This window comes from Ammospiza nelsoni, chromosome 21, assembly GCF_027579445.1.
Source record: "Ammospiza nelsoni isolate bAmmNel1 chromosome 21, bAmmNel1.pri, whole genome shotgun sequence".
Taxonomy (NCBI): Eukaryota; Metazoa; Chordata; class Aves; order Passeriformes; family Passerellidae; genus Ammospiza; species Ammospiza nelsoni.
In genome coordinates this window covers 11,404,373-11,418,305 of record NC_080653.1, presented here as the reverse complement: position 1 = coordinate 11,418,305, position 13,933 = coordinate 11,404,373, and the positions used below count along the sequence as shown (strand labels likewise).

General features: G+C 47.5%; 1 protein-coding gene across 8 annotated transcripts in view; it reads right to left on the bottom strand.

Annotated features, from left to right (window-relative positions):
* The window catches only part of SGSM2 (small G protein signaling modulator 2), a 36,387-nt gene that overhangs the window by 12,333 nt on the left and 10,121 nt on the right, over positions 1-13,933 (bottom strand). For 4 of the 8 annotated variants that reach the window (XR_009419851.1, XR_009419850.1, XM_059487136.1 and 1 more), the window contains exons 3-12: positions 8,436-8,598; positions 6,563-6,724; positions 4,999-5,066; positions 4,378-4,523; positions 3,904-4,038; positions 3,346-3,470; positions 2,969-3,036; positions 2,445-2,608; positions 1,815-1,944; positions 337-471 (exon numbers count right to left, since the gene is read on the bottom strand). Coding sequence is in view for 6 of the 8 variants with exons in the window: in XM_059487136.1 (XP_059343119.1) it covers positions 337-471; positions 1,815-1,944; positions 2,445-2,608; positions 2,969-3,036; positions 3,346-3,470; positions 3,904-4,038; positions 4,378-4,523; positions 4,999-5,066; positions 6,563-6,724; positions 8,436-8,598 (1,296 nt within the window). In the remaining 2 variants the exon portion in view is untranslated. The remainder of the gene's footprint in view (positions 1-336; positions 472-1,814; positions 1,945-2,444; positions 2,609-2,968; positions 3,037-3,345; positions 3,471-3,903; positions 4,039-4,377; positions 4,524-4,998; positions 5,067-6,562; positions 6,725-8,435; positions 8,599-13,933) is intronic. The other 4 variants (XM_059487138.1, XM_059487137.1, XM_059487140.1 and 1 more) reach the window with 4 other exon arrangements.

The following is a 13,933-nucleotide window of genomic DNA, read 5'->3' as shown; positions in this document are numbered from 1 at the left end:
CTGCACACTCTGCTCCCTCAGCTGTGAGATCACAAGCTGTCACACTCCCTTCTCCTTCCCTGAGAACCTGCTCTGGTGTCCAGCCTGTATGGAGGTGGGGCAGGAAGCCCCCTGGCAGAGGAGGTTTGCTGCTCAGCAGCACACACATCCAGGGGCAGGGAAGATGGGAAGATGCTGTTCCCAGTCCCCACAGGCTGTGAGCCCACTCCCAGCCTCTCTGCACATCTCGTGGTGTGAGTGCAATGTCCTTCCCTGCAATAATGCCAACACTGTTGTATGCATCAGTGGAAGGAGCTGCAAGAGAGCTCTGGGACACAGGGGGAGGAGGATAAAAACCTTTCATCCTATTAGGAGCTGTGAGGTTCCGAGAGCAGATCATTGATAGCATTGCGTGTAGCTTATCTTCCTCCTCCTCATCATCGTCAACAGAGGTAGAGCGGCTGGCAGCTAAGTGGTGGTAGTTAATAGTTACTGCTCAAAGAAAATAGTGAAAGAGGAGCATAAGAAGAAAGAACTCAGTGCTGTGGGAAAGCTCAAAAGGACATGGTCAGCAAAGACAACGGACCTGAATCCTGCCCTCTGCTCGAGGGCACAGCTCTTGTAAATGGCTGTGAAAACTGAGTTTCTTACAGAAACAAAGCATGCTCCACCAAACCAGGCCAGCCTTTGAGTGTGCACAGGCTGTGAGAGCACACGTGGCACACCATGGCAAGGGACAAGGATCCCAGTGCCAGCCTGCAGCAGCTGAGTATGCTTTTGAGCAAAGCTCCACAGGAATTCTAGGCTCCAGCTAGCTTCTGTCCTTCCCTGTGCCCTAGCAGTGCTGTGGCCCCTTCTCTGAAGCCTGTGCCAGATGCACGTGGACAGCAAAGGTCAGTCCCAGCTGTGTGTGGCTCTGCAGACAGGCAGAGCCCCTGCTGGCCCAGCACCTGCAGCCCCAGGCCCTGCAGCCCTCCCTCCAGCAGGCACAGGCACCAGGTGCTCTGCTGGTGTGTGCCACACTCACCTGTGCCAGCCCAGGAGCCCTGACAAAGCCCAGCACTGAGGCCCAGGCCCAGGAGGCTGCAGAGGAGACTTTCTCAGCTTTCTCAGCTGCACTAAGTCCCAGTGTGAGCAGTAACTCCAAATCCCCTGTAAACTTTAGGGTCTGATCTTCCCAGGAAGTTCTTGCTTCTTTGCCAGGGGAATAAAACTGAATGTGCTGCTTGAGAACTAGCTCAAATGCCTTCTTGCATGTAAGGAATTTGTATTCACTTCAGACATGAGGTGGTTTGGTGCTTGGGAATTCATTGAGTTTCCTTGGAAGAGCCTTTATCCATTGTTCAGTTTGTGCTTCCAAGCCAGGAAAACTTAGCCCAGGGAGTTCTTGGGGTACTTTTAAGGGTTTATGGTTGAGGGTTTTTTTCCTAATAATAACATTATGAGCAAGCATTGTGGGCAGTAAAAATATCCTCACTTCAGGAGCAAAACTGCTCTTGGCTAGTCAAGCAATTTTTTTTGTTTCAGTCTCAGTTTGCAAGCCCAGGGGAGTATTTTGAAAACTTGCTCTGTAAAACACAGAGTAAATACAAGATTCCCCTCCTCAACTCCATTTCCACTAAGATAGCAATTCTCACTGAATTAAGGGAACCTAAGTTGTACCTGTTGATCACAATTAAGTCTCAGTTAAATTTATCAGAGGTTTGGTTTTTTTACCCCCTTACAAAAATGTGGCTTGTCACCTGCAGGATATTACTTCAAGATTTTCTCAGATGCCTGATTTGGTTTTTCATTTGTTTTTTTTCCAAACAAAGCAGAACTGTTTGGAAACTTACTGTTATCGTGCTTGTGTCCAGGATAAATAATTCTGAAGACATAATCTGTGGATGTGTCCTCAGCTGGCATCTCCTCCAGGTCCACTGATTTGTTGCTGTTCCGCTTTCGAAGCTTTGGAAACACCTTGCCCTAGAGAAAAGAATAATTCCATACATTCAGCTGTGAGTGACTAACAGAGTGCAACAAACTAAGTACTACAGTCCTTTGGCATCTTAAATCTCCAAACTTTCAATGTTGGGAGGAGGCGAGGGAGAAAACAGTGGAGTCATATACAGGTGGTGGTTTAGGGGTACTTAATACTACTTTTCTGTGTGCTGTAAACCAGCCTTTTCTTGTAATCTATGGGAGCTGGGCACCCCAAGCCTCTGGCAGCAGCTCTGTCCAGTCCATCTGAATCTCACTTCTATTGTGTGGGTTTGTATCTTGATGCAACAGCAGATTCCAGCTCATTGCTCAATGGGGTAATGAAGGTGTGAACAATTTCTACAGACCACGTGTATAAGAAGCAGACTGGACTAAATGGCGTTGTGTCCTGCTTTACCACAAAGCAGCTTGAAGTCAGTGCCTGGCCCTGAGGAGCAGAGACACCAACAGCAGCCTCACCCAAGAGCCCAGCAGAAGCACAGTACCTTGCCCTGCTGGGACCAGAGCGGGGGCTCCAGCTGGCCCCGGGGCAGCAGCCCGTTCTCCAGGCAGGACAGGAAGGCCAGCAGGTGCCCTCCCTGCGGGAAGTGCAGCGGGGGCCTCTGGGTCCCATCCTGGCTCACCAGCACCAACGTCCATCTGCTTTCTGCTGCAAGGAGGACAAGGGGAGTCCACACTGTTACATCACAGCCTCAGTTTGCTGCTCTTACCTTCTAAGCAAATTTTATTTGGGATCATCTCTAAGTAGATAAATAAACCTTTGTGAGGTACAGTGTGATCTAAGGCTGATATCAGCCCTTTAGTCCTAAAGAAACTCAGGATACATGCAAACTATGAAAGCCTCATACAGTTGTCATCCTCTATCAGCTGGGACTGGAGATTTTACACTCATTCCCACATGGCCAGAACTAGTCAGAGATGTTCCTGACACTGAGGGAGGAAAAGCAATCATTCAAGTGGCTCTCCTGTTTATGTATTTTTAAGGAATATGCTTAAGGGTTATGCTTACGTTGCTGGTGGCAGTGGATGCAGACAATCTGGCTCAGTGGCACAATCAATGCGTAGTCCCAGTAAACACTAAAAAGGAAGGAAAATGCAGGAAACATTGTTTTTTCCATATTCAGGAATGCTTGCAGTTAGCAAGCACCTGAAGAAAGCACCTGACAGAAAGAACTCTGCTAAGTTAATAACTGCTTATTAAATTTGGTCAGTGAAAGTAAATTATTGGTCAAGTAAAGGGCAAAGGAAAGCTAGTTTCTCCACACTGGATATTCTGGTACTAGGTTTGTACAACCTCTGCTTCCCTCTTCCCCTCCCCTTCCTCTTTCCTGGTGTCCCCCAGCAGGTTACACAGTTCTTCCCATCTTTCCTGAATGCAATGAGTACCTTTTCTCCAGTTCTGAATCTCCAAGGGTTCCATTCATCAGCTGGTTTGGAGTCCATTTCAATGTCAAACTATCTGCTGATTGATGAAGGGAGAGATATCCAGGAATTGCCTCCAAGTCATCTTTCTGTTCACAGAAGCAACAAACAGACAACCCAGGTGACTCAAGTGCACAAAATATCTGCATGAAATATATGCTCCAGTCTTTCTATGCCATGCAAGTTCCATAGCTGCAGTATCTGGGAAGTGTGGAGGGAAACCCTAGCAGCAGAAGTATTGCTATACAATATTGCTATAGCAAGAGGGGAAAAACCACGGCACAGTCAGCTGGTTTATGAAATACAGTCCAGTATGTTTGCTCCTGCCTACAGCCCAGTGCTCACTGACAGTGGCCAGGCAGTGAAAGCATTTGTGATGTGTCAAATGTACCCCAGCCCAGGAGAGGCGAGCAGAAGGCAGCTCTGTGCTAACAGAACACAACGAGCCCTTGCCAGGTCGGAGCTCTAGCCCAGCTCCAGCCCTCCTGCCCCGGTGCCTGCCCCAAGTGCTGCCGCACTCACCGGCTGCACCAGGACGTTGTTCTTGCCATAGAGAAGGTGGGTCCTGGAGTTCTGGTGCAGGGACTCCACGTACTCCCGTGCCGAGGCAGCAAAGCGATCTTCCGACGTGCTGCCGCTGGAGTGGCGCTTGCGGATCTGCACACACAGCGGGCGGGTCAGCCGGGGCACAGGCAGCAGGGCAACTCCTGTGCAGCCAGGGCTTGGCACAGAAACTCAGCCCTGACCATGGCACCTCAGAGTTTCTTGTGAACTACCTGGTCAGACCACAACTGTCAAATGCCACAGAACTTAGTGCTGGGTCCCAGACTTTTCTACGTACAGATAAAGAGGGCACTGTGGCCCAAATGGAGTTCTAATCTGTGATAAAGCTCCGTTACAGAAGAAAGGCTGTTCCAAGTCCAGGTCCCTCCCTCAGGGGGCTGTTCTATTCCCAGCCCGTGCCCAGCCAGGGACAGGCACAGAGTTAATACCTACTCCCAGGGCCGGGCGCTTGGAGGGCGAGTCCTGGCGGCCGTGCGCGCCGTGGATACGGTGCCGCTGCACCAGCTCGTCGGCCGACGGGTCGGTCCAGTAGTGGTCAGCTGTCTTTAGCTTGGTGTACTCCAGAGCACACGGTCCAACTAGGAAAAGAGACCAAAGGAGTGTGTCTCTGAGCTGTTCAGAGACACACTCACTGCTGTCCTGCTGGCTGAGCACCAAAGGTGAGATTTCCTTCTCAAGCCAAGTGAATAACAATGGTCACTGATCCCAGAGGATCAGCCCATAATGCAGACAATATAATAATGTATCACTCCTATTATCCAGGGCTGTGTAAGAGTATTCCTGTAGGAAACAGTGCCCTGCCACAGCAGCATTAGCAGTTACAAACTGCCAGCATTTAGTAAAAATCCATTCCCATTCTGCTTTCTAACTCCATCAGATGATCAATCTCTTCTGGTCTTGTAAGGAACGAAACATCGTCACTGTTGCTCTGTTATAAATAGTTAACTACATACAAGATACAAAATTCACCTGTTGTAACACTGTTATAACACAAAATGCTTTAAGAAACAATTTACTTTCTTCAGCATAAAAAGTAACTTTGCAAGAACTCACCTAGCAGAGAAGCCAGTATTGGGCCACAAACAGGATCTGCCAGTAAAGCTTCCTTTTCATAGTATTTACTACAAATAAAAGATCAGAACAGTAGTTGGTATGAACCATTTCAAAGCTTGGGTGTAGCTACAGGTCTAACACAATGGGCCTCTTGATATGCTCATTCTGTCTCATCTATTTTCCAGCTGAGCTCGGAGAGGCAGGAGCTTGCCTTGTGCTCAGTGTGTTTACCCAGTATATTTGATTTGGGGCTTTGGGCAGAATTGCAATATGGGAACAAACAATAGTTCTCTGCAAGCAATTTTGCCCATTTTCCACAGAGACAAAACAATCCACACATTCTTAAACATGTCTTCCATCTGTGAGGAATCATCTTGAAACACTGTGAAGAACTATGAACTACTGCATTGCTCTTGCAGTGACCCCCAAGTCTTGCCATTGCAGCAGGCAAAGCTGCTTCCCAAAACCACACAGACGAAAAATCCAAACACCCACAGCTCTGGAATGCCACTGTCCTGTGTGGTCTGTTCACTAGATGGGGCTCCAACTCTAAAGCACCTGCTCCTCCTCCAGGACAGAACAGCTGAAGGATGTGAGCATGGAGCATTTGAGCAGTAATGACACAAAAATGCATGGTAACAAGCCTTATGAAAAGGTTTGTTTTATTCACCAAGTCAGGTTCTCAAAATCACACACCTGCAATGAAGGACCTGATCCTAACTCATCTGAAGGGATGGGAAAGGCAGTGAGGTGATGGAACAACTGAGAACAAACTCCCCTGATGTGTCTCCTGTGGATTATGTGGAAAACAAATTAAAACCCCTTGTACCCATGTATCTGCAGACACTGAGGCAGTGGACTAAAATGCTTTCATTAACTGTGTCTCTGGGACATGGCCAACCCTCCCTCTGTCTCTTCCGCACACAGCTCATAAAATCCAAGCTGGCATTACATATCCCAGAGCAACAGTTTGCTTGAACAGCACAAAGACCTTTCTTCCATTCTCTTGCTTTTAGTGGCAAGATACATCATGAAAGCAAAGCTGATGACAAGGAAAACAGTAACACAAACTTGGAAAATACTGTGAAAATAAGCTGCTTTGCCCTTAGCTCTCATCCTTGTTCAGACCCATTGGCCTTGGATGAACAAGAATGTGTTGCAAGTGCAGAATGACAAGAGCATCCTGCCAGCAAACTTCCCTTGTGGGACCACACCAAGCTTTAGGGTCCCTTCCTTTCTCTTTTTATGGGAGACTGTCCTCAGTGTGCCCCATTAAGTCTTCTGTATCATGCCCATTACAATATGGGCACCTGATATACTTGAAGTTACATTTGTAGCTGATTTCTGGAAAGCTGAATGCCTCTTAATGTTTTTTTGTAAGTCTGAAACACTGTCAGTGATGAAAAGCTAAAGTACAATTTTTCTAAATGCCTATGTAACTGGTTTCATCTTACCAGAAGCCTGCATCACAGGGGTTTGCCAAAGACTTTTGATGAAATCCCTTGCTGCAGACACCTAAATGCATCAATCCAACAAAGCCCTGTGCTTCTGCTGCTTTCCTTACCTGCAGTTATCAACAATGTACTGCACTATCTTGTCCAGCACCTTCTCAATCAAGGCTGTCCGAACCCAGATGTGCTTGATGGCCTGAGGTGTCAGGACAGGTGTTTTGCTCGTGGTTGATCCCTGCCTTTTGAGGGGTTCCTGCCCATTTGGCTGATTTTTCCTGCAAAAGGTGATAAAATAAAAGTAGTCAGAATTTGCACAGCTGCATCATCCAGTGAAAGCCATCCTCCTGCATCAGGTAACACAGCGCAGCTGCAGGAGAAAGGAGCTGCAAAGCACAGGGGCACCTGCCTTGGCTCTGCACACACTGCCCCGGGCTGAGGGGAACAGGAACCCCCTCAATGTCTTTTCCAAAAACCTCCCCCTTCAAATAGAAGAAGATTCCATTTTGCCTCAATGAGGAAAGGAAACCCTGACATCTTCAGGTGCTTTGCCAGCACTTGGGTTCCCTTTCAGGAAACTGTTCAGTTACACAGAGTCAATACAATTTGTTTGGGTGAGATCTGTAATTGCCCCCTGCACTGACAGGGTCCCAAGTCCTGCAGCAGGCCATGACAGCACCCCATCAGAACAATTTGGGTGTTTAGCTGCATCCCAAACAGGGCTTTTCTTAAGCCACAGCCTCGGGAGCAGTTAGGCTGTTACAGCCCTTCTGTCTCATTTCACACATCCAGCAGAGCAAGTCCACCCCCTGCAGTATTTCCCAATAGTATCTTTTCTGTGTGTATTTTCTACAGCACTTAAATTTTGTGGCTGTTAATAGCTGAAAAACACACAAAATTTGTCCAAGAGAAACCACAGAATTTAAGTTCATTGCTCCTCTCTGTCAGAGGATACAGCCAAAGTTCTCTTGTGGTTAGAAGGGTGTTTGTGTGGGCTCTTAACCAGGAGAGAGGCTGGTGAATTTTCAGTAGAAAGCATCCCTCTTCTCAACATTTAAAAAACTAATCTTAATAAAATCCCTGTCTGTATCAGTAGGCCCAACTAAAAATATATCAAAAATAGGTACATATCTGTCAAAAACTACATAACAAAGTCTGATAATTATAAGTCTAATAAAGATAAATGTCAGAAAATTACACAGAAATATAAGTGCTAATTTAAATAATTGTCAGTAATGAAAGACAAGCTCTCTCACAAAGCCCTTCTTTACAGGAAATTGATCAGAAGCTAAAAGTTCCTACAGTGTGCAAAGAGCTCTCAGGGCACAGCAGTGCCTACAAACAGAATTAAAAATGCTTCTGTCCTGAGCTTATAGGACAAGACACTCATGCACTGTGATTTCATCTACAGAACCACATGGAAAATTTTAACTTTGCTACTCACCACCAGCAAGAAGTCTAAGACTTTCAGTAACCTTGACTCCAGGATTCTGTTGTGCTTAAGTCCAGTCTGTACTGAACAGCTTTCCTATACCATCACTCTTTGTATCCATTAATTTAACTGTTTCTGCTATGATACCTAGAAATTTGTTCCTGGTTTGGCAGGAGCATGCCAAAACAGCTTTTCCAGTATGTCTGTTCTTGAGTTCCTCCTTCCACCCCCTCCCCTCTTCCCACCAACAGTCCAAGCTGGTCCACCATCCCCAGACTGTGAGCCCTCTCTGCAATCACCAGTAATTAGTCACTTCTGCTGCTGCGTGTGGGCTGAATGTGCTCCTCTGCTGCACTGAGAGGCAAAATGAATCCCCAAAGCCTCAGTTCCCCACGTCTGTCCCTTTGCTCATGCCAGCTTGATCAAACACCAACACCTACAGGTGCTGACAGGACAAAGCTGCATCACCTGGGCCAAGCCCCTGTGCACTCACAGGCAGCCTGTGTCAGCACCTGCACACACACCTGCATTGGCTGATAAACAGAGCCCAGCCTCACCTGCTCTCCACCTGCTGCTGCAGCTCCTGCACCTTCCTGCACACGTCCCCAGCTATGGCACAGGTCTTGCCCACCTTGGTGAAGAGCGCGGCCACCTTGTCGGAGCGCAGGAAGCCAGCAGCCCTGCGCTTCAGCATGTGCAGCAGGCACGCCTCCACCACACCTGTGGAACGGGACACAGCGTTATCCTCAGCTGCCTCCTGCCTCCTCCTGGGCCAGCCAGCCTGCTCACGGCCCCTGGGCAGGGCTGTGTCAACGGGGGGGGGGGGACAGACAGACAGACAGACAGACAGAAACCCAGATGATGTCAGCATGTGTATAATCTGCTACCACAAGCACCTTGTAAAGTACAGGTAATGGCAGTATTTAATAAACTGGAATCAGCCCGTGGTCTGACAGGAACAGGAGCCCAGTGCTGATGCCATCTCTGAGTGGAGCCAGGCTGGTTCATTCCCTGCCAGGGGAAGGAGCATCCGTGCAGGAATGCCCATGGCACTGATGCCATCTCTGAGTGGAGCCAGGCTGGTTCATTCCCTGCCAGGGGAAGGAGCATCCGTGCAGGAACGCCCATGGCACTGATGCCATCTCTGAGTGGAGCCAGGCTGGTTCATTCCCTGCCAGGGGAAGGAGCATCCGTGCAGGAATGCCCATGGCACTGATGCCATCTCTGAGTGGAGCCAGGCTGGTTCATTCCCTGGCAGGGGAAGGAGCATCCGTGCAGGAATGCCCATGGCACTGATGCCATCTCTGAGTGGAACCAGGCTGGTTCATTCCCTGGCAGAGGAAGGAGCATCCGTGCAGGAACACCCGCGGCGTTGCAGGGGACAGCAGCGATGACAACACGGCCAAGTTCTGCACAGCACGGTCCAGCTCCTGTCTAGCAACCATCACAACAGCTCTTAACCCAGCAACTGTTGTGCTCTGTCTTTCAATTAGAATGAAAGAAAAAAGAAAAGCAGCTTTCCAGATGCCTGGAGCAATGCAGCAATTTGATTCCAAATCTTAGATGAAGCAACCTGCCTTTAAAAATAACTGCAAAGAAGTGCATTGCTGTTGCTTAGGAAACAGACTCTCTTCCCACCTTCACTGCTTTTTTTTTATTTCTTTAAAACAATAAAATATTAATGAAACAAATTTAGTGAAAAGCACAGCAGGCACAGCTTTAATTATTAATAAATGCTGCAGCTGCCACTGAGGGCAATTTCCCCAGTGACTGTCCCTAGAGTCCCAATATTTAACTATTCCATTGTGACATTTCTCATCACAAGAACTTGGGTAAGATCAGTCCCCAGCTGCCTATAATGCACACATAGGGGTCATCTGCAAGGGGCAAGACATTGAAATTTCCGCTGGATTGCCTCAAAATGTATTTTCCACAGGACAAGAGATTAACACGTGTCCAGTTCTATGTGTAAGGAGCCCTTGGATTGAGGGGCAGGTTACAGCCCAGCCTGTGTGACCCTCAGGTCACTTCATTCTCCTACACTTCAACCCCAGAGAGAGACTAACAGCACTCTTCTCTCCAGGCTCCTTTCTACAAGAATTACTCCAGAACAGCTGGAATACATTCACATCTGACTTGATCTGAATGTGCTTGCAAATGCACTGCAGCTTTTACCCAGTTAGACTAGAAAACAGGCAAGCAGGGCAGTACACCTTGAGCCACAGGTGCCGTCCCATTGCAGCCCAGGGGACCGTGTGGGTGCCACCCTGGAGGCACAGGGCAGCACAAGAGCAGCAGGGATCCCTCCCAGCCAGCAGCAGAATGGCACAGCACTGCAGGGAGGGAGCAGCTCCTGGCAGAGCCCCCAGGGCTTCCCTTTGGCTGCGTGTCCAAGGCAGGCACTGATCTCACTGCACCTTGCCAGCATCGCCCACGGCCAGGCTGAGTCACAGAGGAAACCTCACACATCCTGAACAAACTGGCACAGGAGCCCCTCACGCTGCAGAACCTTCCCAAAGACACGAGGGGACCTTGGCCGTGGTGCTTTTTGATAAACCCAAACCAGGTGATCCCCAGGAGTCACAAACTGCACAGCTCACACTGCTGCCTAAAGAGACAACTCAAACTATTTCAGGGGTGGTAGTACAAGAACCTTTGGGACAGGGAAATGGGGTTATTTATTCATTTCTGGGAAAATGAACCATTTCTCCCTTTTTGGAATCTGACACTCTAAGAAGACCTAAAAATAGATAATTCAGCTGTTCCTGGAGAAACTGCTGACATCAGAAGGGCATCACTGGGTGGTTTTGTGTGCACACAGGTAGTCTGTGTGAATGTACACATGCCTTTGCCTACAGACATGTGTGCACACAGGTAAGTAACTACTGCACAGCCCAGGGTGATACCCAGCCTGCCTACTGTCACTGTACCTACAACAAACACATACAAAAACCCACCAGACAAAAAGGCAGCAACTCATCACACACACAGTGGAAAAGCAGCTCTGCACTGGGAATAAATCAGCACAGCTCAGGTAATTCTCTTGTATGGTTCAGCTGACAGCAGCCATCTAGAAATTCATTAACTCCAGACAGTTTTGAGGAACATTCTCTGCAGTATTCACTGCTGAATTTAATTAAGTGCAGATATATTATTGATTTACAGTTCAAATAATCACAGTGCCCACCAGGCTTCAGGAAATGTCACCTTTTTATGACTTCACCACAGCTACTTCTTCCAGGGTCAGGTGAACAGGTTTGGTTTTGTCCTTTTTTGGCTCTATGAAAATTCTGATATGACTTAATGGACTGTGAAATGAAAGTTCTGGGGCTGGAAGGGTGGTGAGCAGAGAAAAGAAAGCCTGTGGAAGGATTATTTATGGGGTGTACTTAGCAGATGAGATTTTCCTTAGACAGGAAGAAATACTGCAGCTAAATACCTTGTTTTCATGGAAACTGTGCACGGGGAATTGAATTCATGAGGCTGAAGAAATTAAAAACAAGTGAAAAGAGTAGGATGATAAAGAAGCCATCAGATGCTCATGATCTCCAGCTGCTATTGCTTTATCCTAGTCACAGATCTGCCCAGTTTGAAGCCAGTTCAGCCTGCTGTGTCATTGGGAGATGCTGGTCCCTGAGTGCAAAGGGCTGCAGAGGAACATCCAAACCTGCTCCTGTGCCCCTGCACTCAACCTGCTTCTGTGGGCTGTGCCACAGAACATCCCATGTTCAGTAACTCCCTAGAAAATAATAATTTAAAAAGTATCTAAATGGACAATTCCCAGTTCTAAAGTGGCTGGGAAACTTTGGGGCTGAAATTTGGTGACTGCTCCTCTTTAAAACCGTGATCATTAAGCTTCAAGGATCTCAGCAACCTCCAGAAAACAGAAGTGTTTTCATTAAACACGTTAAGGGCAAATCAAAAGTACTGAAGTTTCTCTAAATATTGAAAATTATCCAATTTGATGACCCAGGATCAAAGCAAAATGTTTAGCAGAGTTCTCTAAAAAGCACAAGAGATTTTATTTCACTTCTCAAGCTAAAAACACATCCAGTTCAAAAAACAGTTTCATTTCACATCAGAGCTAATATTCACTCTGTTTTTTTTCCTCCCCACCACAGCACACCACTCATTAATTCAAGCATCATCTTTGGAGCACAATCAAAAACCTTCTAAATGTGCATGAAAAAATATTTGCTTCCCCCCAATTATGATCATCTCTGGTACACTCTCTGGACTAATGTGTTTATCAAGTGAGGTAGAATCTCTGTAAACTATTTTTTAAGCATTATTCATCATTGAAAATGTTTGTTTCCCAAATAGGAGCAGTAATACAGGGAGACTTGTGTTTTGTTTGTGAGTGATCTGCATTTCCACAGCAGATAATCTTCATTTTTTTAAAATATCAATGTCAAGGGTAGAAAGCCAAAAGAATTAAGATGATAAACTGTCAGGTTGGGCAGTGGTTATTTACATCTGTTTCTACAGAAGTTGCATTTCTGTGAGCTAAGGAAAAAAGAAAGAAAACTGAATTCTTTGTTTTCTGTCAAATCTGAATATGGTGCTATTTAGAAGCCTCAAGGCAATCAGCTAAAAATCCCAAAGCATAAGGTATCTCTTCCTAATGGGGTTGGTTTTCAGAAGAATTGGAATGCTGTCACTCCAGCTGAAAATGATGGGAACAAAATTGTGTTATCTTTCAAAGACAATTAACTTTGCAAAATGGGATAACAAGTCATCCTGAGGAAGGAATTAACCCTGGGTGATTAGCAGTGGGCCTGTAAAGCAGCCCTGCTGGGCACTCCTGCAGCTCAGACTCAACCATCCCAGATGACCCTGGGTACCTGCTCTCCAGGTGTCACCAGCCACATTCATGTTCCAAGGACTCCTGGTTTTCCACTGCCAGCGTGGATGGGGACTGACCCATGACCTCAGCTGAAGTTCTTTGTGCTCCTACAGACGTGCAAGGCCCTACAATTTCACACCTTACCAGATCTCAACTACTCCAGAAAATGCAGCCACACAAGGGCTCTGCTACTGCCTCCCCCTGCAGAGTGAATGGAGTGCTCATCTGCTGGAAGTAACTGCTGAACTGTTCCACACAAAGTCCAATCTTAGTGTTTTGCACATTCATTAACGACAATCCTGTCATACACTGGATTGCTCTGAACTGTGAAGAGGACCCAAGAGCCACTCTGATTCTCAGAACACACCAGTCCTTCTGCTGTGAACAGATACTCAGTGACACAGACCTATTTCAAATAACAATTCCCTCTACTTATTTTTGAAGAAGGAAGCATCTTACAGGGATGATTATCCAAGTGTAGATGCCCCAGGGCTCTGTGGAAGGAAGCTGCAAGGATGGATTCGGGGCCCACACATCAGATCTGGAGTGTGAATTACAGCCTGAAGCACAGACATCTCAGGAGCACTTGTGGGTGACAGCTCTCCTTGCTCTGTTTCTGAGAACAATAAATGCTCACGCAGTCCTGATGTACACAGACACTGCAGGAGAGCAGAAGCACCAGCATAAGACACACATGCCAGCTCAGGAGTGCTTCACAAAAGCAGCCATGGAGTCAGGCCACAGCCTGGCACAGCCTGGCACAAGTCAAGGCTGTGTTTGAGTCTCTGAGTGAAGGAAACGCAGGAAGCTGAAAGAGCTGCTGTACAACTTACAGGAGCACCCAGGAGAGACTGTGTGAGAGAAAGTAGCCCCATAGCACTCCCCTACCACCTGGCACATCCTGCTTCTACACCTGAGGTCACCACACAGAAGGACGGACCCTGCAGAGCTGGCCAAGGGCACTCACAGCACTGCATGGCTACTGCAGGGATCTGTTTGTGCATGGACCTCCTCAGCCACCATGTCCAGAACCACCAAAGGCTCACAGGCTGCTCAGCTTTCAGACAAGACTGGACTGGCAGCAGGGCAAGCCAGCACTTGGCTGTGCTCAGGCAAGTGTCCCTTCTCTCTAGGTGGCAGATGTCTGCTCAAAGGCCTCAGGCCACCTCTCTGATGTATTATTCACACAGAGAAAGCACCAAGGACTGC